General features: G+C 39.2%; 3 protein-coding genes across 4 annotated transcripts in view; 1 reads left to right on the top strand and 2 right to left on the bottom strand.

Annotated features, from left to right (window-relative positions):
* The first annotated feature begins 318 nt into the window (after positions 1–318).
* LOC122981185 (small vasohibin binding protein) lies at positions 319–2,812 on the top strand. Its single transcript, XM_044349797.1, has 3 exons — positions 319–468; positions 861–1,000; positions 1,133–2,812. The coding sequence occupies exons 2-3, from the start codon at positions 887–889 to the stop codon at positions 1,217–1,219; spliced, it is 201 nt and encodes a 66-aa protein (XP_044205732.1). The 5' UTR covers positions 319–468; positions 861–886; the 3' UTR covers positions 1,220–2,812.
* Positions 2,813–3,344: 532 nt separating this feature from the next.
* On the bottom strand, positions 3,345–6,926 carry fbxo2 (F-box protein 2). Of its 2 annotated transcripts, XM_044349793.1 has the most exons (6): positions 6,809–6,926; positions 5,618–5,683; positions 4,709–4,835; positions 4,379–4,471; positions 4,157–4,295; positions 3,345–3,900 (listed from the first exon to the last, which is right to left on the bottom strand). In XM_044349793.1, exons 2-6 carry the CDS (start codon positions 5,652–5,654, stop codon positions 3,766–3,768), a joined length of 531 nt encoding a protein of 176 aa, XP_044205728.1. In that variant the 5' UTR covers positions 5,655–5,683; positions 6,809–6,926; the 3' UTR covers positions 3,345–3,765. The 2 variants fall into 2 exon arrangements, with proteins under 2 accessions (XP_044205728.1, XP_044205731.1); XM_044349796.1 differs by lacking the exon at positions 6,809–6,926 and having other exon boundaries at positions 4,709–4,830.
* Positions 6,927–7,101: 175 nt separating this feature from the next.
* The window catches only part of LOC122981018 (integrin alpha-5-like), a 47,961-nt gene continuing 31,225 nt past the window's right edge, over positions 7,102–23,837 (bottom strand). Inside the window, exons 19-30 of the mRNA XM_044349502.1 lie at positions 22,189–22,256; positions 17,546–17,696; positions 16,874–16,966; positions 16,251–16,330; positions 15,802–15,882; positions 15,586–15,691; positions 14,529–14,687; positions 14,298–14,405; positions 11,680–11,793; positions 10,643–10,744; positions 10,388–10,510; positions 7,102–9,278 (exon numbers count right to left, since the gene is read on the bottom strand). Coding sequence (XP_044205437.1) covers positions 9,195–9,278; positions 10,388–10,510; positions 10,643–10,744; positions 11,680–11,793; positions 14,298–14,405; positions 14,529–14,687; positions 15,586–15,691; positions 15,802–15,882; positions 16,251–16,330; positions 16,874–16,966; positions 17,546–17,696; positions 22,189–22,256 — 1,269 coding nt within the window. The 3' untranslated portion in view covers positions 7,102–9,194. The remainder of the gene's footprint in view (positions 9,279–10,387; positions 10,511–10,642; positions 10,745–11,679; positions 11,794–14,297; positions 14,406–14,528; positions 14,688–15,585; positions 15,692–15,801; positions 15,883–16,250; positions 16,331–16,873; positions 16,967–17,545; positions 17,697–22,188; positions 22,257–23,837) is intronic.

Below are 23,837 nucleotides of genomic sequence, written 5' to 3'. Positions count from 1 at the left end.
CAGAAAAGCTTCTTCAAAGATTTGTATGACGGTAACTCTGTCCCGATAGATGTAAAGTATGGATAATGTGGACAAGAAGGGATGTTTTATTAATGTTTTAGTGCACTGTATGAAGTGTGAAGAGCTGGAGATAATGTTACTTGAGTACATTAGATGTTAAAATTAGTTCAATTATGAAACTAATAAAACTAAAAATTGTAGTCCATTATTAGCCCAGATTATTTTGAAGACAACAGAAAGGGTGAATTAGTCACTTCATAACACTGGGTGGCGGTAATGCGCAGTTAACCGCCATAAAACGGAACTAATGCCACCGCCGGAACCTTTGTACAAACGCTTCACTGCTCAACTCGGATTTATTTATTGGTGACACATTGGGAAACAGCTGTTTGACCAGCTAGTAGCTAGCAACAATTTTCTGTTCAACTTAACGTGAATATACTAGTAACCGGCCGTTATATTTCACAGGTAAGTTAAGTGCGCCATTATCTGGATTAAAGTAATTTACTATTGGTGGTTGGACTTTATAAAGAGTAGCTAAGCTAAACGACAGATGCTAACAGGTAACTGGGCAAATATGTGAGCCTCGTCACTAACGTTTACCTGGGATTAACAATAGTCGTCTAGCACTTAACTGACTGCAAATAGGTGTTTTCTAGCAAGGTAAACCGTTTATAAACATCATTGCTACAACAAATCGCGCGTCACTAACGTTACTTTCGGTCCAATGCGTTGTGAGAATGGGAAATCTCGTAGTTGTTTTGGGTGGTTTGTATTTTTACAGATAACAAACTCCTTGACTTTACAGGAAGTGAACGTGTGTAAAAACTGTCAAGTGACTTATCTTAAACAACCTATAGGGCTGACTGAGCTGAAGACTGTCACCATGGAGCCCGCCTGCCGTAAAGATAAGCCGAAGCTGAACTCCACCCCGACCAGAGGAGACAGAGCCAAGCAGAAGTCTGCACAGCAAGAGCTCAAACAGCGGCAGAGAGCAGAGGTGACTAACAGCACTGTTTTTAAACCTGGCACACATATACTAACCTAGTCTCCGAGTGAATTCATTCTAGCAGTGCGCCAAATGTTTTGTGTTTTATGTCACACCTCTTCTTTTCTGTTCTCTGTTCTACAGATCTATGCTTTGAACAAGGTGATGACCGAGTTGGAGCAGCAGCAGTTTGAGGCCTTTTGTAAACAGATGCAGTCACAAGGAGAGTGAGAGTTCTGCTGTCCTCTATCATGTGGACCTGGACCTGTCTTCCTCCGAAAACAGCACATACACGCACACTATTACCAACATGAAACAAACCACACACTTACACACACAAACAGTATAGTTGTGTAGATTTGTGGTGCTGTCACACTTCCTGAGAAGACCTTAAAAAATACACAGAAGGTCATTGTTTTCTAATATTGAATCAGACAATCTTTGCTCCTGATGATTTACTGACCTTCAGATTCTGTAACATGCTTGAATATGCCAGAGAGTATTTTTTTTATAAGCTACACCGTTGTTACCTAAAAGCATTGTGGGGAAAATGTTTCTAAACATTGAGAACAAGAAGCAGAGTTGCATATTTCCTACAAACACATCAGGTCACTGACATTTCCTTGAATATCAGCTTCGTGTTACATTTATGTAATGGTTAAACTGAGCTTGCATGCTCTGTGTACAGTACTGACAAAATTCAAATTTGTGTTGAGATTTTGAAGATGCCCAGGTCAAAAACAGATACGAGCTGTATAAACTCACTCACAGGCACTGGTGTAAACAGCTGAGCTGGTCAGAGACCTGCCAGTTAGAGGCACATTTTTATAACCATCGGGATATGCCGCTTCTCACTGTAGATGGAAATAAAGCTGCATTAAGTTATTTTTGACCATTAGCTGTCAGAAAGTGACTCCAAAATAAACTCAAATCAACTATTCTTCATGTAGAAGTCTGTTCATCACATTGGCTAGCATCACTTACACTTGCAACACAAAAGAACATGGGCATCCCATTGGAGTCCTCATTCTCACCCATTTCCATGGATCCAATATTGGTTAAGAAACTCCTGAGAAAGGCTTGATAGATGCTCACCTCTCTGCATCTGCAATGTTAATCTGTCGTTTTGCGCTGGGCAGGTAGCATTCAGTTGACTTGTTTTAAGACTCTACACAAAGAAACTTCTAATGTGCAATTAGGCTTAAACAAGCAAGCTGACTGCTGCCTGCCCTGGTGTAGTTATCTGAAGTCAGAAATACATTGTAAGCTCCTTGGAGAAACATCCAGTGTGCTGCTGACTTCCAACTACAAAACATTTATTCATGTCAAGACAGTTCGGTTTTTATCATTTACCACCAGAAGAGATGAAAATCTTTGCCACTGAGGCTGCAGTGTGTGGTTGCATTGCTAAGGTCACATTTTTGTTGATCTACAGTACCAGTCAAAAGTTTGGACACACTTTCAAGGGAATGGGAAGGTGTGTTCAAAGCCTTGGTTGGTTCTGTAAATGATGCAGTGCTAGAAACCTCAGCTACTATTGGAAGACTACAAATGACAGCCAGAGCCATCGATTCTAAATTGGAACAACAGGACAAGAGTTTGTTTTCAGCGAGTCATTCACATTGCTTAATGTAGCTATAAAATAGACAGTGCCCTTAACGTGCCAGTGCTAATGGTGCTCCCTTTGAACACTGTGTCGTGAATGACAATGTATGCATTGTACACCAACTGGCCTGTACATGAATTAATATTGCAATTTATTGTCATAGTCACTCTAAACAACTTCTTTGATTTAATGAAAATAAAAGTGTTTTTTTAAATGTGTTTTTCTGTGTATTGTCCATGTCAATATACTAATGTAAAACAGTAGATAAAGTCATGGTTGTGGCTACATGTCTAATCTTAACTTCCTTTGTAACTCCTGCTCTCTGGAAAGAAACTGGTCTGTGGTCAGTTTAGATGTTCATAAATCCTGTCTGCTGTGGGATTTGCACAAAGTTTTAGGTTAGATTAGATTACAATGGGTTTTTTAGGTTAAAAGAGAAAATAATTGAATTCTATGATCTTATATCTCATACCGCAGTGAATGAAATACACAGTAAAAGAGCAACAAGACAGCACGAGTAATTCATGAATACTTAATCGATATTTACTGCTAAGGTTAACATTTGCCTGATGTATGACTCTAATCCTAATCTGCATAGTATGAACCATCACAGACCCAGACTTTATACACTCCATCCTAACAGTAATCTACCACAATCACCGAATTATGTCAAAGTTGTAACAATTCAACAATCTTAAGTTAATTCGATTTGATCTTTAAATGAAAGTTCAACTTGACAAAAAAATATGAAGTTGACACTTTATTTCATCATCATTTTTAATCCCATTTGAACGATAAACCACTTGATTGCTTACACCCACTCCCACCCTCCAAACAATTTATTTTCACTGTGCAGAGGTAGTAGTTAATAGGTGACTGTGTTGCAGTCATGCTTATGATTGTTGCAAGCAGGAAGTTTTAAGATCTAAAAGGTGCCACCATGGTAGTGTGTTGCGGTGGTGGTTCACAGATTTGTAACTACAGTCTTCATAGCAGCAATATGTTTCCACAGCATGAATTGCGATATGCATGATTTACAGAGGTGCAAGCTAGCTGCATAAGGTAAAACTGGTCCTCTTGAATCCTCCAAACCTACACTCCACTCTGTCACTCTGGAGCCCTTATATGACTCTCCTCCCCCTCCTCTTTCACCTTTCAGTATTCCTCTCATTCAGACCTCGACAGTAACAGAGCTCCCAGTGACCCGCACTCCAAACCAGCCATCCCAGAACTTGGTGTCTTGTCCTCCGTGCTCAAAGGAGATGAAGCGCATTCCAGGGCCATATTCAATAAATGTATGGCTGATCTAGATTTCAAACAGAGAGAGAAAACAACAGTGATGATCTGTACAGTCAGGTGTGTGGACTCTCTGTGTAGTAGAATGTCCTTAAGTCTTAAAGGAAAATATGTCCTTACCATTGACAACAAAGGGTGGAGTAATAAATTGGGACCACTGTGACCTTAGTTAGTTTGATGTGGAATCACTGCCTGTCATGCATGTCCCTGTGCTCCCAGATGAGCCTCTGAATGCTAAGAGCATTCAACTTGCCCTCTTTGTGTACCTGTTTCCACGAGCAGTCGTCAGAGTCAGGGTCGAGGGTCACTGGCTCGGGTTTGAACTCCTGTATGACTTCGTGATTCTCATCCAGCAGACACACGGTCATTTGGTAGGTGCAGCCACAGTCCGTCCTCCCACAGTACCTGCAGATGAGCCACACAGTATTCAGTTACAGACACTAGTCACTTACAGAAGGTGCATGCATGTCGGTCCACCTTTGTCTTACCAGTCTTCCACTGTGATGGTGGGCTGAGCATCCAGCTGTTCATTAGAGTAACCCTCTTCTAACAAGTCGATCACCTGTCTCTTCAGACACAGCCTAGGACACACATTTTTCAGAAACAAGATACTCACTTTGACATGAAAATGAAATAAATTAGGTATTAAATGGACAAGAAGTTAAGATATATGCTGACATATGGAAAAATTAAATCTCAATAGCTTATAAAAAATGTACAGAAGTCTATAGAAGGCCAGCAGATACAGAGAGTAGCTGATTATTTAGCGTTTAAATAACATTAGTTGCATAACTACACACACAGTAATAAGCACTCACTCAAAGGAGGTTACAAAGTATTTGGCCACTCCGTCAATGCAGAAGTCGTGGCCACAATCTCCTGGCATGTCCTCCACCTTCCACTGGCTCCCACCATTCTCTGTCAGCTCCCAGAATTCCAGCTGCTCTGGGAGGGAAATGCACAGTCTCAAGCTGCCAACGGCAGTATTGTGTTTTTTCTACCTTGTACACTTTTACTGAGTCAAGTTCAATTCCATGAGCAGGATTAGTTATGTTCAAGTCATACATACATACATACGTGACCCAACCTGCACACTGGGTTGGGTCACAAATGGATCAACAACTGAGCAACTCCATCTGCTAATGAAGACCGTGAGATGTGGTTGAAAGCTATGGAGAAAGATAGTGAGTGGACCTTGTGTTAAGATTATTTTGTCAGTGAGCGTAAGATGCATAAGCAACACTTTCTTGTGAGTTTAATAAGAAGGTTGATATATGTCATATCTGTCTGTTAAATATAGGGTACAGATAGCAGACTGTTAATTAGTGAGCTTTGAAGGTGCTGGAAGGCAGATGTTGTTATCTTTGGACAGAGCCAGGCTAGCTGTTTCCCCGTTTCCAGTCTTTGTGCTATGCTAAGCTAAGCTAACCGGCTTCTGATAGCAGCCTCATATTTACCATAAAGATATAAAAGTGGTATCTATTTTCTCATCCAACTCTTGGAAAGAAAGTGAATGAGTGTAATTCCCAAAATGTTGAAGTATTCTTTTAAGAATGAGCACAAATCTGGCTTTGTGTGCAGAAACTGTTGCAAAAAAATATATGATAGGTGCTTCAAAACTTACTCATGACCATAAAGTAGTCCCTCTGTACATTTCACCTACTTCATGGAATAAAACATTTAGTTACATAGTTGCAGATACTGAGATGAAGAAAATGACATCTAACCTTCCCCACTGGGATTCTTCAGCAGGTTTCTGGTCATGATTACAGCTTCTACAGGGAAGGCAGGACCTGCACAGGAGAAATAGCAACTTAGATCAATAATCATCTCCGCTGCAGTTTCTATCAGGATGTCCGAATCACATCCACCCCCAGGAATCAGGCATTGGTTCACTCCAAACTGCATCTACATCCTCTCTAGGAGCATGCTGCCATATCCTCATATATTAATGTCTTAAACACATACACACATACAAGGATGATCTTACAGTAAAGGCAAATAATTGACTGCTTTAGAGCAGCTGAAACATTTGAGATCCTTAGTAGAATTTAATTAAATTGCAGTGAATTTGGCCACAGTGTTGCACACAGATGAATAGCTACTTATATGTGCAGCTTTGGGTCCAGCAGAGTTGAAAAGGTTAAAAATAAGAAGAGGCTATATGAGGGAGAACCCAGAGTCCCAAACCGAGCCGGGTCATCTACACAGATTCCAAACCCAAACACTAATACCCTGTGTGCTGACTCACAGCACAACAGATGGAGCAAAAGCCACTCTCTTTAAATCCTGAATAGGCGGTATCACAGAGGATCAGCCAGTCATCAGATAGACAGAAGACATCAGTCAGCAGAAAAACAACCTGGGGTTTCATGTGTTGATATAGAAACTAGTGGCCTAAGGGGCCTGAATGGTTTTATTTCACAAAAATTGATTTTTATCATTTTTATTTATTTTTTTAAATGATCAAATATAGGGAGTGCATCGGAGTGAATATCGGAATGTTTTTTCTACTTTACTAATTACTATTACTTACTCACGTCTGGAGTACACAGTTATTTACTAGATAAGAAACCCAAGACAATTTCTTGGGCCTGTTTCCATGTAGCAGATGGAAACAGCAGTTTTGTCTCCTTCTTAAAGACAAGCCCATTGAAGGTCTACTTTATCTGAAGCACAGAGAACAGACAAGGCTTTAGTCTAGAGCTCTGCAGGCATGAAACCCTCTTTGGTTGCATATTCATTCTGCATTTCACTGCTCGCTGAGCCTCCAAATAAAAACAGCTGAGTCATCTGATGCTGCAAACTCAAAGTCATGGGCATAAAAGACACAGTACAAGCACATTAATGCCATGCTCCACTGTGAACAACACACTCAGCTCTTTCTAAATACCTAAGACAGAGTATATGTTACTCACAGCCAGGGGAAGACAAGTGCAGTCCTCTGATTCGTCTGTCTCTTTCTCTGACCGACACTTGAGCTCCTCTGCAGGGTAGCGCCCTCGTGACAGTGTGGTTTTTATAGCCACACACACACACACACACATACAGTGAGAGAAAGAGAGAGGGAGAGAGAGAGGGAGAGGAGGAGACACAAAACACCCAATCTGCAGGTTGGGAGGGAGCATCCAACCAGCAGAACTCAGCAAAACCACACATGCACACACTCAGCACAAATATCAATCAAAGCAAACACAAACAACAGCCAGTATTCCTCTTAATAAAAGGTCCGAGTTTATTTTGCACACATTAACAAAAAGAACACAAAAACGAAAGATAAAGTAAAATGCACAGGGAGAAGACAGAACCTAGAGGGCCTGATGGGCGACGGATGAAGGGCCTCTACCTAAATATAATACATATTAATACATTCATTTAATCATTCAGCAGTCAGTGAGGATCTCTATGCTGATTGGAGTCACACATGAGTGGGACAATGCAGATTAAAATCCCTGAAAGCTTTGTATAGTATAGAAATGAGTGGAACCTTTTTAAGCTTTTTGTCCGCGGTTGATGTGGTCCATCATGCCTTCCTGGTGAGATTCCAGGTGACTTCACACTTTACTGCTGCTCCTTCATGTTGAACGGAGCCAGTTGAGGAATTTCAGTCATGAAATATCTCAACACCTCTCTGTAGAGGTCTCCTGGGAACCTCTAACCTTGAGACCCTGAGGCAGACCCAGAATGCACTAAAGGAATTACTTATCAAAGGTAAGTTAATAATTAATGACAATATTAGCAAAACAAACAAAGTTGCAAAATGACTTATTTAATAGTTCAAAGATGATTCATTTTACTCATTCTTTATACAGTATCTTTTATATATATTTCTCTCTACAAGGTGTAGAAGGCCGTACCACACTGGTATAAGATATAATTAAGGGTTAGGGTTAAAGTCTCAACCAATCACTTCTATAATAATTGATTTTTGTCATGAAAGTCCAGGATGGGTCATTAAGAGGAGAAATCACTTTAAGTCCCCCTTTATTCAAAACGGTTTTGGTTATTGTTACTTCACTTGACACTAGAAGACTGTTTTTTGCATTCATTTGATGAAGAAAGTTTCTGTGTCCATATGAGAATGATTTTGTGACATCACAACTAGTTTGGAGGCCAACTGTGGTCAAATATGCAGTTTACACAAGTGTGATGTGGAAACTGGAAACCTCTAATATTTGTGATGGCACCTGAAGGCATCAGAGGACAGGCCCTGTATAGTGGTAGTAACAGATGTCACCTGCAGAGGGAGGTAATAGACCACTGAATGCCTGTGGCTCAATGGAAAACTGCATTTTTTTAGATTGAGCTGTTAAGTCATATAAATAAAAATTCTCAAAATGTGAAGTGTTCTTTCCACTTTGTTTCTTTACGTACTGTGAAAAACTGAATCAACTCAAAAGACTCTAAATCTGGATGCTGACTTGTTGATCTTGTGGTAGCTGGGTCTTTGTGATGTACTGGTCAGTTTTTCATTGAACAGTGCACTGGTCTATTGCCCACATACAGTATCTCATGTCAATACCAAGGGGTTTTGTTTGCTCATAGCTGGCACATCGACATTTTGGGTGAGTATACAAAATTAGGCTTTATTCTGGGCCACAACACCAATGGGTCATAACACAATGAATACATTACATACATGACATCATACACAAAATACCTCCCAATATGGGAGAGGAATAATTCAAGTTAAACATTGCAGTTTGATCAGGATTGTCCTGCAGACAGTACAGTACAACATTCAACAATCAATAGGAAAACACTGTGCCATAAATAACAACTGGTGTATAGAACATACAAAAGCAGGAAACCTCAAGAAATATCAAACACTGGGATTGCAAACATGGCTTAATATACACCTTTTAAGAATAAGGAATACCGTCGCATTAGTGCCTTTTGTTGGAGGTGCGTTTGTTTTCCTGGACTGATACAGGCTGTTAAATCTTAATCTTTTCCTGTTCAACACACCGAGGACTATTTTCCAAAGAAACATTTTTCCACAGGGATGAGCTTCAATGAATCAAGTCCTTGTTGCTTTTTCTGCAGAAGCTTCATAAATCCTGCTCTGATTGTATAAATTAATGTCCAAAACAGCAGTGCATATTCAACTGCATGGCCCTCGTAGTTTTTCCTGCTTTGGCATTTTAGTGCAGCATCAGATATGATGTATTCCAGTGATGCAGCACCCATATTTGTCCCTTCATAAATGGGTTGCCTGCTTATGATGAGCAAGTTTTGTTATTTAGGAATGTGACGATAATTCCAGTTCTGTGGAACAGCTGCAGGGGAGGCTCTGTGTTGGAGCTAGGCTTCAGAGGACGCCTGGGGTTTGAGCAGGGCCTTCTCCATGGTTGTACCATACGGATCTGACCTTTTAAAGAAGCCCATCTGGAGGGAAACATGGAGAGAGGAAGATCAGATACAAATCAATCTGACTAAGTCTAGACTTGAAGGAGGGAGATATCTATAAATGAATATTCCCTATCTCTTTCATGGCTTTTAGACTCATTGAGGTTTCTTGTTTAGGGTACAAATTGTATGATTTGTTGTTTTGCACAAAGTTGTACATTAGAAAAAAAGTCTATTCTGATATTGACCTATCAGAGCATGGCTGAGTTCTGACATAAGAAGATGATTTCAGTGGAGCGAGTCATACTAGTCATACTAATATGACAAATACACACATGCATGGACACACCCCACCCTATGTATGCTGAGACTTCCACACCCAAAAAGTCCTTTGTAACATAAAAATTAGAAGTCTGTTGCCTTCATATTGAACTTTTTTAAATGCTAAAAGTGTAAAGGCTAAGACAGTAAAGCAGCTCTTTTTTCTTTCTTTTTTTTCAGTTGTTGCTCTCTTGTCAGTCTGCTGTTTGGAACTGGACAGGTAATGTACAGTCAGTTTATCATGCTGGAAGCAGGGTTGATGAGACCTGTGAGACTGAACTAAACTGTAAAACCAAAACAAGCAGCTGAAAATACTAAAACACTCAAGCTGAGTGTTGAGGAGAAAAGCTGAATCAGATGATAAAATTCTCTGTGTTTTTTTAACTGTGAGCAACATCTTTGACATTTTACATTGTCATTTAATAGATTGCGGGGGGAAAAAATTGGATTAGTGCAGCTTTAATGCAATATGTCACACTCACACTCACACTTTCAGTAAGATTTCTGTTTATTCTGTGAGCACATCTCTTGCTAAATTCGCCTTACCAAAACAAACACACTAGTAGTTTAGTCAAACACACTCAAAGAAAACTAATAGCTTCTTTCTGTAAGCTGAAATGATCTTTCTTCCCTAAGAAGGACATTTTCTCACTTCTTCAGCTAAGTCTAGATCTCCCCCCATAGAAAAATACTAACACATTTAATGGTAGTGAACAATTTAAGTGTTATTGATACACACACAAGTTGCAGTTCTTGAGGTGTCCTGATATTTGATTTGTTACTTTCTGTGGTGAAGGTATAAGTAGGGTTATTTATAAGCTTGTTACCTTGTACAGTAGATATATGAGCAGGGAGAGTAATAGAAGTCCAGCTAGAACAGCCAGGATAATGATCCACACAGGAACATGGAACAGATTGTCCGGCTTGTTCCACATCACAGCCGTCACCACCTGAACAACAGGAAACCATAATATCCATGTGCAGATTTGTACCATGTTGCACTGACTTTCATATGGAAATAAGCTAGTTTACAAGCTCCTGAATTTTTAGGAAAATCCAATAAAACAATCCCATGTAGTTACCTTTTTGGATCCCGATGGCTTGGATTTGGGAGGAATAGAATAAGGCATCTTGTCCACCTTGTACTGAACAGAGCACTCCAGAACAAACTGCTTATAGGGCCTCTGTGGACAGGCAGAACACAGTTGGAAAAAACAGATATTTTAATAAGGGTCTGATATTTGAAGGCTGCATATTTTGTGGCAAAAGTCAGTATTTTTAGGGATTGGGGTTTTTTTTTTGTTTATCCCCCAAAGTTATAGCTAAACACTGATTTTCCCCAAATTCTAAATCCCTTGAAGCAACACTTAGACTTTGGACACTGATCAGTTCTACAAAAGATAGTCATCTCTCCAACTACATTGTATCCATTCATCCTGTCAAAAATAAGTAACACTAACTGACCAAGACATAGAGTAATTTTTTAATTGAATGCCAATGTTAACCGATACAGTATATGGGTAATGCCATGTACTGATTCAACCCAGAAGTGTCCCAATTCCATAAAACATACTAATGTTAACAAGGATGTGTGTAAATAATGGAAAACAAAAGTATCAGTATGCATGCAAAATTGATGGACACGAATGCTCCACAATGCAATGCACAAAGGGAAAAAAAGTATAGAAGCATAAAAGTGGGAAAAAGGAGAAACATTTTGCTTTCTCCTTACTAAGTTTAATCAACAGACACTTTCCTGAGATAGAGTTAGACTGACAGCCTTCAATTCACATGATGAATCATTTGTTGGTGTATAATCATGAAGTACATTAATCTCTGCTAAAATAAAAGTATGCTATAAAATGAGTACATCATGTAGTATATACTGTATTGAAAAAGCATTTTGTGTGGCATTGGGATCTCTTTATATACAGTCTGTGGCTGGGACAGACCATCTGTAATTGTTGTTTAGTGATCTACAACGAAAGGCAGTATAAATTCTCTAATGTTATGTTGGTTTTCTTGCATCATCTGGGTTTTCCTGGAATTTCTCTGTACTAACAGTATATAATCAACAGTACAAACAAGCACTGCAGAGCAGAGCAACATATAGTCTCACCTCAATGAAGGTTTCAGCCCAGAGTCTGGAGCGAACAGTCAGGATCGCACTGGCTCCTTTCTCCAGCAGCCCAACATTACACTGCAGCTGCCAACACTCCACTGCAGAGCAGGTCTGTGATGGGACAGAGTCAAATACAGTCAATGTAGCATTCAACAATATATATATTTTTTTCTAACGAGTGTACAGACTGCAGTGGCCTAGTAGTCCAGTATGATGTGTTTCAGCGTCTTGCATCTTTTCAAAGAATTTTAAGAATTTTACATGTATTCTCCCTTTATTTTAAAGACTTGTATCCCTTCAATACAAATGACCCAGTCTAGTCTGTAGAGAAGTTCTCCATTAAGGACATCACTGTCACAGTGATGTACCCAGCAGTAAATAGGAAGCAATATATCCTATATGCAATGGAACGTCTCCTATTCTGTGACATACATCCATATCCCTAACCCTAGAGACCTTTTTAAAAAGCAGAATAAATACAGACTTGCTCACTGGTGTGATAGTTCAGTATTAGTTCCTATGCTGTTTTCTGTACAGCATCTTCCAGACATCACCAGTCAGTCAAATGGTTTTGGTAGCACTGTGACATGCACAAGACTGGATTACCAGCTGGGCAAAGCAGGGAACTGCCCCAGAGCCTCAAACGCTACAGGCTTCCTAGAAGTATAAAATGTAGTCTAGTGCAGCAACAGTACAAATATATATACTTAACCGCACTTAATTACAACTTCATGTTATCTCAAAATACAACTGTTAATACTATTAATTATGAGAGGACATGAAACTATAGTAAGTATACTTAAAGGACCAGTGTGTAGGATTCAGTGGCATCTAGAGGTAAGGTTGCAGATTGCAACCCCTCGCCTTCACCCCTCCTCTCCCCGCTGGCAACGAAACTTACGAAAAACATGAAAGGCACTCTCTAGAGCCAGTGTTTGGTTTGTCTGTTCTGGGCTACTGTAGAAACATGACGATGCAACATGGCGGGCTGCGTGGAAGAGAACCCACTAGCTATGTAGATATAAAGGGCTCATTCTAAGGTAACAAAAACACAACAATTCTTATTTTCAGGTGATTATTCACTAATTAACACATACTTACGAATATTATATTCCATTTCTGCCAAGTCTGTTTTGCTAGCTGCCACTAAATTCTACACACTGCACCTTTAAAATACGTGCAATTAAGTATACTTTTTAGTTTAAATTTTGCTCTTTATGTTGTATATCCCCAAATTAATTTGGGTTTAATCAAATAATCTCATAGCAAATTGAGGCCAGGTAGTATTACAGCACACTGCACAGAGAGTGTGAGGAGTAGGTTAATCCAGCCATTGACATGTGCAGTATTCCTTGGACTTTCTGATGGAAATGAAGTATCTGAAGGTATCTGAAGTATCATCTCGTTTTTTCAGTCCCGATAAGTATCACTATTGTGACACATTAAACAGTTTCATATAAATGAACATCCTTTACACAGTTGCTCTTTTGTTACAGATGCTTATTTCTATAAAAAATGTGTGTAAATGTCTTCAGAAGGGAGCTGCATACTATCCAAAACTCTATAAATACTTAAGCATCTTTAAAAAATAAACTCCCTTAGCTTAGCAGTGATTTAGTAATTGTCATAATAACATTCAACATTCAAACAGTGGAGCATCGATGAAACATCTTCAACATGTGGTTGGATTTTCCAATTTAAAGGTTCATTTGAATAAAAGATGAGCTGTCAAACATTACAGTCAGTGACGCAAGTCATACGAAACAACCCAGTGAATCACAAACCAAATTAACTTTATCTCGCAAACAATTACAGCAAGCAGCAGGAGATGTTGACCAGAGCTCAGTATATTTATTCCCATTTCCTCTGTTGAAAGAAATAATCTCATTATAATCAAAATCGTCCTCAGTACAGAGGCCAGAGCTACCTCTTCCAACAATCTAACCGGACTATTATGGTTTAAATGTATTACATAAATGTGCAAAGCCCTCTCAGGAGTTACAGTACACTTCAGTACAATAAGAGCCGCACACTAATGAAAACCCATTGAGTTGAATAACCAACACAAGAGTCATTGATTTTATTTAAGAGCTTCTGTTGTGGTGCGTTTAGAGTTAACAGCTCTACAGACTCGCGTCACAGTGATTCCATCCACATGCTGACTCAAGGAGGAAAGAGAAGGAGAAAAGCAAACACCTCCTGCCGTCTTACTGGGACAGATGGAGTCAACGGTTCTATCCTGATGAGAAACTAATGTTCTCAAGAAGTTAAAAAAGAACAGTAAATTTTGTCAGTTCACACTTCTAAATTGGCAAAGTTTGCCATCGGATGAGAAAACTGATATAAAAATAAGGCAGTTTTTGACTTCACCCTGCTCCCTGTCTTTATGTTAAGTGAGGCTAAACAACCATTTCTGGATGTATAAATCTCTCGTTTTAAATCAGAGTGAAGGTTAGGCAGTTAGTTCTGGGGAAGTTTAGACTCAAGGTTTATTGAAGGTTTATTGAGCAGCACTACAAAAGCTTGGCAGAGAATAAATATTCTCTTCTATTTGTCTTTGCTTTCCCTAAAAATTCCTTATAACTGGATTTCCTTTCCATTCCACGTCATCTCACCAGGTTTCCTTGTTCAGCCAGAGGATCTCTGTTCACCTCCCTCCTCTGGATGTGGTGTTCAGTGCTGGATTTCAGTGACGTGGGATTCTCTGTTGCTGGAGGCTGGAGCTGCATGCATAAAAACATTGTCAGGGTCATGAACAAACACAATCAGATGTTCATGGCCAAGAATAGACTGATGGTAAAAGCCTTGCAATGTTAACCCAGATGTTTGTGTGTGTGTGTCCTCACCTTGAGCTTTAGTGCATTAAAGGTGTGTTTGGAGGAGCAGCTGAGCGGCCCCTCAGTGATCATTTCCACAGGATAGAGCAGCTCATGGTCATGAGCCCTCAGAGGACATCTCACCTCTAATGTGGACTGGCTGACCACACTTGGACCGTTATTCACCAACTGAAAGAGAGAGATAGTTAGAACTTAGATGGTGTTTCTGCAAACAGCTGCTTGAGAAACCTTCATGAAGGACAGCTGCATTGCCCACCTGATGCAGTTCATATGAAGACGAATTTTTTTACACTATAATGGATTTGTGTTTGCTTAATAATCACTGAATGAAATTTTAGTCCAACCACCTTTTCAATTACAACATTATATTATCACTGAAAACAACAGATATGGGACAGCTGTTAGAATTTTAACAAGACAAAGAGTCTACTGTCATGCTTGTGGCTCTGATTTAGGCACAGCAGTGCTTTGAGCTAAATACTAACATTGGCATGCTAACATGCTAACGATGACATAATGATGTTAAGCAGGTATGTTTACCATCTTCACCACCTTAATTTAGCCTGTTAGCATGCTAACATCGCTAATTAGCACTAGACAAGTACAGCTGAGGCTGACAGGAATGTTATTCGTATACAGGCATTTGGTCATAAACCAATATATTGGATACATTTTGACCTGATGGTGGTGCCAGATGAAAAGTCAGGAGATCACCAGTCATTAGGATTCATCATCTGGGAACTATGAATGTCTGTACCAAATTTTGTGCCAGTCTATCATGTAGATGTTGAGATATTTCACTAAAGTCAAAAATGTTAACCTGCTGGTGGCACTGGAGGAAAAGTCAGGAAATCACCAAAGTCAGTAGGATTATCTGGGAATCATGAATGTCTGTACCAAAGTACAAGGCAATCCATTCCATAGTTGTAGCAATATTTTAGTTTGGACCAGAGTGGTGGACTGACAGACAAATATTGCCATCTCTATTTTGTCAATGTCAAAAAAATGCATAAAACTACCACATCTCAAAGCACATAGAGAGAGTTTGTAATAAATCACAGCTTACCTCATAGACCTGCTGAAGCTCTGGGCCGACGTCCTGCTCTTCCATCAGAGTCTGACTAGCAGTCCAGTTGGGAGGGGGAAAGATGACTTTGTCTGGCCGAGAAACACTGCAAGAGACAAACGCAAACTTCAGCAGTTAACCTCGGCAGGAAACACTTTGATAAGAATGTTTATATATTGTAATGATGTAGTGGTTGAGTTAGTATTGAAGCCTCACCCCTGCAGAATGACATCAGCCATGGCAGCCACTTCCAGCTCATACAACACCACTTCACTCTCTGAGTTATTTGCATTTTTACTACAAAATACACAACACAAAGACGAAAAGTTTGATGTTTCAGAAACATTCATTTATCACTCGTCAAAACCATGTAAAACTACCTTTAAAAATGAAATTTGTCTTAACCGAAAGAATTAACATAGATACTTAAAAATATCACAGATGTTAATGTTAACTTTTTAAATGTGATCTGAAATTGGATTTTAAGACATTTAAAAACCAAAATAAATTTTTTAAAAAATCTGTCTGCATCAAACTTGAACTAAATTCAAAATATAACTGCACAGTGTGGGAACATCAAGAGATGTTCAAACATTTAAGGGTTAGCAGGTATCACACACGAGTCTACCTCACAATACAGTACTTGGCTCTAAAGAGAGACCTACCTTCGTATTTGGAGCTCAAACTGTACAGTTTTGTGAGTATCCTTCAGTCTTGGCACAGTGAACCGGAGGCCAGCCCATAACTAGGAAATGACCCACAGAAAATGCACACAATTAATCAAAAGAACTTGAGAAACGAAAGGGCTGTCTTACATTTGATTTTGTTCTGTAATTTGCTCTTTCAGTTCTTTACCAGGCAGCCATTACTTTTCTATTTTGCCTTTATAGCTTTTAGCAGATCTAAAACGGTCTCTGCCATGTATATGAGTATTGAAGTCCAACTGATTTTATTAGTGGTGATAAAAGGTTGAAAAGCAGTTTTTGCTCTTAAAAGCACCAGAAGGAAAAAAAAAATCTCATTATGACGAGACAATAAACAGTCAAACGGAACCTGGACTCTTACTCTGCTCTTAGATATCCCTCTACTTTTGGAAACAGATAATCCTCTTTCCACATCAAAGTTTGATGCCTGTTTCCTATGTTTTACCAGGTAAATGTAGAAACTATTTGAGTTTGCTTGTGTATGAATAATGCAATGCAAGAACAATTTGACTTGACTTAATTGTACTGAAGCACAAAAACTGAAAAAAGGCCAAAGACAACATGTGGGCTTTGTTGGCTCTTACACTGGTACCCGGCTTCATGGGGTTTCCAAGATCACACAAAAGATAGCGGGTCTGGTTTTCTGCCTCATAGCTGCACGTCAGCTGAGTCAAGCTCTGGAAAAGACACAAAAACATCAAAACACTGTCTTCACCTCTTAGGTATTACGATTACTAGTCACTAATTACCTGCATCAATGACAGAAGTTAGTCTGTATTTTGTAGTTTTACTGAACTGAACTCACATAAAGTAAAATATTTATGATCTTTTTTATGCAGGATATAACAAAACATTTTTGGTGCCCAGACAGCTTTTATAACAAGGATTATATGATGTGTTTTCTGCCACTAGATGATTCCTCCTTATTTTTTTGTGTTTTTATTCTGCTCAGATGTTCGTGGGAACACACACAATGTGGGTTTTCCACATCAGTTGCTGCACAGCACTGCATTCAACTGCTACTTTGTTGGAAAATAAAACAAAAATCAAGTGAAAAGCAAACATGCAGTGTATTGTTATGAAAGCCAAAGATCTGTTATTTGTACTTAGGTTGCAGAATTAATAAAGGAATAAAATAATAATTGCTGGTATTCAGTATCAGGCACTGTGATGATGTGATTTGTGACCATGCAAAGATTCACATGATCTTCAACTCAATAATAAAACACACATCAAAATGTCCTGGTCCTCCTCACCACATTGTTGCGTGCTATCCCGCTGTAGTCGGCCTCCGGGGGAAGCACCACATAGAGCTCGGCCTCGTACGCCCCTCCCTCTCCCTCGTTCCTGGCGTTGAAGGTCAGGCTCAAGGAGTTTTCATCACCCAGGTAAACCTCCGTTCTGTCACTGGAAGAGGAAAAGCAAAACGTCATCACTACTCTTCTTCTTGAATGTTTTACAGCCACAACTGATCCACACTTTAAAGGTTGTTGACATCTATTAAAACGGCCTTTCAGTTTTTTTGTATATACTGTAGCTGAAAGATAACTACAGAACCCAAACTGGACTGTGACATGTAACAACTAGAAATTTTGCAGTATTTTTAATTCCATTTTTTTTAAACCACATGGATAAGTAATAAAACTTCAAGAATTCATTTTTATAGATAAATAAAATGAATCTTGAGCCAGATTGTCATATTTGTGAGGATTAAGCAACTTAATCCAGTAAAGAGTTAGTATATTACCATCCTCACTAGTACTATGTTTTAATGTTTTGGCTTGACTATGTCAATCACAAGTAGCACTTCTGCTGGGGACATAGACTAGAGGAGGTTTTTTAGAGATTTTCTTCCTGAAAAAAGCTGCCTGCTGCTGCTGGAAGTGGGGTTGATAAGAGCGGTGAGACTGAACCAAAACAGCGAAGGTGAGTTCCTTAAAACCAAAATAATGAGATGAAAGACTCACAAATCCTCCACTGAGCTGAGAACTTGGGTGATTATTTTCTGTGAGTTCATCACTACAAGCAAAGCTATGTTGCACATAGTCATTTGATCTATTGCTAATATGAATACTGATAAGTGCAGCTTTAAAGCTACTGAAAACACCACTCAGTTGTAGACATGTCGTGAATTCCAGAGTGGGGGGTTTGTTCCAAACACAGCAAGTGTGAAAGTAAGTTTTGAAACCAGATATCTAAATCTATATAGTTCAATAACTTGATCAACACTCCTAACATACACAGTGACTATTTTGTGCTTTGCAAGATTGCATTTTTACTTACTTCCATTCCTTATTTGAATGGTTACTTGAGCAAAGACCTTCGGATACATTTTTAATGGCAAGTTTTCATGGCATAGATAACAACTTCCTTCCTGAACAATTGTGTAGCTGCTGCAATCTTATCAACATCTTAAAGCTTTTATGTTTATATTTTTATGTAATTATAACATCTTCCAACATCTTCTGATAGCAAGGTTTTCTTTGTGGAAAAAAAGGAGACAATGCAGTTGTTGCAGTGATGGTGGTATATTCTGTGTTGCTTTAAGCCCCTGTCATATCTGTTGGAATGTGGAGTTAACACTACCACTAGGGGTCCCCAAAGTCAGAAATTTCAAACTCCTACACTCTAATTTCAACGCACATGTAAATAGGAGATTAAGAAAAGATTAGAAAAACGTATAATGTTAATGCGCCTTAATGTATTGATGATGACTGATGTATTTTTTAAGTGAGTATATATTACACAGCCATTATTTTTTGTCAGTCTTGAAAAGCACATTTATCAACTACAATTAAAATGACTGAAAACAGCAGCTTTCTTTTACAGCCTTCATACGCTGGCACAGTTCGTGCTGTCTCTGCTGCTGCGTTCTTTTTCACTCACTTGGTGCAGCGCATGACAAAAATGCCTAAGAAGCTATTGTAAAATGTAATGAAAAGCAGGGACCTGAAGTCTTTCCAGACAATGCATCTGTGTTTTAGAAAGTCCCCAAAGGCCATTTTCTCCTGCATATCTGTCCATGACCGACCTGGGAAATGACCCAAATCTGATCACTGTGATTTGTCTCAGGAAACTGACCCCCACCTTATTCTGTATGTTCACAGTGACGCCCCTGTGTGCAAACACACTTTCAGTGTAGTGATAAATCCTCTCGACGCCCTCCAACCCTCCCCCAACAGCTTCGTGCTAGTAAATTCATGTTTCTATTGAGCAGAAAGACGAGAAAGGAGTCTGGTTGAGGGTCAAATTTGGGGTTCCTCTTTCATTTCATGTTTCCTCCTCCCCTCCCCCCGTCTTCAGAGGGTCTGGACGCAGTGACCCCTCGCTAGGTAAGACATCCACCAGATGATTTTAATTAGGCCCAGGCAAGTTTAGTGAATGCAGAGGAAGCAACACTGATACCCTAACACCAACACTCAGCAGATGCTGAGAATGGACAGAAGTCTGCAGCGTATAGTTGAGATGTTGACTACAATGAGATTTAGTTGTTTAGTTTAGTTCGTTTGTTGGGAAAATACAACAGCGGATAATGAAGCTCAAAAAAATAAATGAAGGCAGAGAAAACAAGTCTAACACCAGTGACAGACCACTGCGCTGTGAATGTTAAACATCCCACTGTTTGCGAACTCTTGGCGAGCGAGAAAAAATGCTGTGTCTTATAGTATGTCAGTGAAGGGAAATTCAGTTTAGTGAAAGTGCTGAATCATTGGAGTTTTGGTCCCCTGGCAACTACAAAAGCAGATCTTTGAGTTTTCATGGGAAACTTTTAGCACTGATTGTATTTCTGCAGCTAAGAGAAATCACATGGCCATGTAATGCAAAACACTCCTCAAAACAGAGCTGGCTAGGAGGAGAAAGTCTGAGCATGTGTCTGTGTTCGCTTTGTGAATGGACTGAAACATCGCCAAATATCTGGCTGATGTCTATTCACAAATAAAGACACATGATTAATTAACACTAATATGTGAGTGTGCCAAGAGTCAGGAATCCTTCTGCTAGGTCTGTATTCCAGTGCAGGCATGTTACGAACTTCAAAGAGCTTCCCATCATTGTGTCTGAAATGTTCTCACAGAACACGCATCATGTTTATTTTCCGCATCTAAAACTTTCCTTGTGTATCGTTCCAAAGCTTCGTGTCTTCGATTGTTCTGTTCTTGCTTTTTACAGGTACTCCACACTCAACACTTTACATTTAGGCACTGACTGTGACTGAGCGACCATGAGTTTAAAGGTACACTGTGGAGATTTCTTGTAAACAGAGACAATTATGTTTACGTTCAGTGTCTCTCACTGCACCGTGTGTATCCTTAAAGCCTTGAATACATGTTGAATGTGTTTTCTACCTCATAAAACATTTGAAAAAACCATTGTTGGAATATATTGAAGCCCATTGTTTTCAACCATATTTGCTTACTTGCTTTTTCTTCTTCCCTGCACTTGCTGGAGTATTACTGGCTTTTTTTTCTGCATCACAACCACCAACTTTCAATCAGTGGAATAACTTGAAACCATCAAGCAGGAATATGTACAGTGTTGTCCAACTATCTTGATTATCAGTTAATCGTTTCGAGTCTTTTTTTTTTTAAAGAAAAGAATGTCCAAATTCTCTGGTTCCAGCTTTTCAAATGAGATTTTTTTTCTGGTTTCTTCAGTCTTCTTTGACAGTAAATTGAATATCTTTGTGTTGTGGACAAAACAAGACATTTGAAGACACCACCTTGGGCTCTGAGATACAGTGATACATTTTGCCATTTTCTGACATTTTATGGAAACAACTAATCGATTAATCGAGAAAATAATCAACAGATTAATTGATAATTAAAATAATTGTTAGTTGCAGCCCTAAAAAACATTGCTTCATAGTTCTAACAGTGATCAAAAACTCCACAAGATCCATTGAACTGACTCTAAAAAAACATGTTTGAAAATTTACATTCAGCCTTCTTTTATTTTTTGGTAAGTGGCCATGATATAAATGTGATCATGCATTCAGAGCTGTCCAAAAAAACACTGAATCTGATGTTTGTTTTCACTCCACCTTATCTGTATTGTTTTAATATCATGACACGTCATTCATCACGAATCTGAAAATATCACTGTTTAAAATTCCATAAGGTATCACGTCTACATTTGCGGTTCATTTATATGATTATATTTATTCTGCGTTGTTTGGTTCCGATCACTTTCAAGTGTAGTTAAAGCTGCAGTAATCGATACTTTTATATTATCAATGGATTAAATGATTGTTTTGGTATTACAGCATGCAACCTAACTGTTTTGGTTCACTCTCACCGCTCTCATTAACTTTGCTTCTAGCAACAAGCAGCAGCAGAATAGAAAATAGAGCTAAAAGGAGAGTCAGATTTGGACTTCCATTAATCCGATGGTCAAAAACACAACAAATGAATGCTAAGGTTGCTCTATGTCAGCAGGATGCGTGAATAAGCAACTGTTTGGTAACTCGTTAGCCAAAACAACTTTATAAGGGGAAAATGGCAAAGAACCTCAGTTAATACTGCTGTGGCCAGTGTGGTCTGTGCTGCAGCAGCTTTTTTGTGTGCGGTTCCTGTAAGTAGTGTTGTTTACTTTGTCTGTTCAGCCAAGACAGCAATTGCAGCTCATGCTAACTATGCAGTTCTTCTTCTTCTGTTCAGTCCACACTAACCAGAAACATATAATGCATCACTTCATGTGTACCAGAGGAAAGACCCACCAGACACTCTGTGTTCCACATGGCAAATGTAAGAGCTTTCCTTAGTATAGGTTGAAACTACAATATGTTGTGTTATATTGGTCACAGAGAGGAAAAACTGTGGCAGATTAGCATTGCATGGTCAAAAGGTTTAAGTTGTGTTTTTCAATCAGGTAAAGTAATCGAAAGGTGATTTCTTCTCACCCATGAACAGCCAACTTCAGGTCAGGGACGCAGATGTTGTCCTCTCCACAATCGAGCTGAATCTGGGCCTGGAAAAGACAGTATAAGGATAAATGGAGGAAGAGGGAGGAGTGAGGGTTGGATATGATGGGTGAAAAAGAGAGAGGTATTCAGGGAACAGAGTCCAAAGGTACGGAGAGAGAAAAGCTTTTGAGGAAGTGGATGTTTACAGAAGTCATACACCACTGGCGCCGGAATAGGGGGGAAAACAAGACTTGTCCACCCATATGATCACTTCTTCCAAAAATCAAAGATGGTGAATCCAAGATGGAAACGGTCAAATCACTGAATTCGAAGCTTCAAAATGGCAGTCCACAAACCAATGGGTGATGTCATGGTGACCACGTCCATATATTTTTTCTGGTCTATGGTTAGTAGGCATATTGGAAGACTCCATTTTAATACGGAATGAATTTCTTTGGAAAAAACATTGACTGGTTGGTTGGTTGATTGGTTACAGTGTAACAGAGAGTGAAAAACATAAGGGTATCAACAGTAGCCAGGATGCTCCTTTTGAGTCGAACCTTTTTAGCAGCTTGTTGGCGGACCACTGAGCTAAAAAAGCTGTTACCATTTTGATCTGGAAGTACCCTGAAGAGAAGTGGGAATGCATTTCTTACCATATTTTAGTTGTACATAAACAATAGGCTGAGCTGAGATTGAAAGGAAGTTGACTATTATGTCATCCAAAGCTGGATGGCACCCACTGTCCACCACTGTCATACACTAGATTCACAATTTAATGGAAGGATGAGAAAATAGAGACTATACTACCCTCAATATAGTCACAACACTGTAACAATATTTGCAACAACCAGATGCCAAAAAGTTGTGTGAAAGAAGAATTCTTTCATGTTTGCAGGATAAACGTAATATGTGCTTTAAATGTGGGAAACAAGAAAGGGAAAGTTTAAGAGAATGTAAGGATTAATTCCATTTAAACAAGTATTACATTTTTGAGGAAAAGCCTCGATCAAAAGGAGTAAAAACCCCCAATTTTAAAGAGGATAGGGCTCATTCTACTCTTCAGTCTTACGTGACAGATGACTGGTTAAAAACCACAGTAACAGATAGATGTGATTTGATTTGATGTATTGTCTTTTCCAGCATGTCCCTTGAGCTTTTTTTCCCTTATTCTCTCTTCTCTCTTCTTCTGTCTCCACCATTCATTTTCCTCCTATGTAGCTCACTGAGCCGTACTGTCATTGTTGCCGTACCCTCATCTCTCCAACATATGGGACACATTAGATTCCAAAAGAATGCTACGGAGGACTACAGAGTGCAAAGAATCAGCCTGGCAATGGTTAACAATGTCTCAGTGGAGATCCTTCATTCAAGTTTCTGGTTTTACATTCACTCAGGATGCACAGCTATTGGTCATTTAACAGCAAACAGACATGAAGTGCACACGCTCTGTAATAGACTTACTAAGATCAAGTGATGAGTCCCAGCTTATCTTCCCCTCCATCTTAACACTTTTCATCTCTTTTTGACTTTCATCTCTTCATCTTCCCGTCGGTTTGATCTATGTGACCCATGTTTCCCTCCAGCTTTTAAAGGAATAGACCATGCTGTTGGCATGTTGTCCGACTTAAAGATGTGAAGCAATG

This window comes from Thunnus albacares, chromosome 4 (genome assembly GCF_914725855.1).
Source record: "Thunnus albacares chromosome 4, fThuAlb1.1, whole genome shotgun sequence".
In the NCBI taxonomy this organism is placed as follows: Eukaryota; Metazoa; Chordata; class Actinopteri; order Scombriformes; family Scombridae; genus Thunnus; species Thunnus albacares.
The sequence above is the reverse complement of the archived record's forward strand: the minus strand, read 5'-3'. Positions and strand labels throughout refer to the sequence as shown.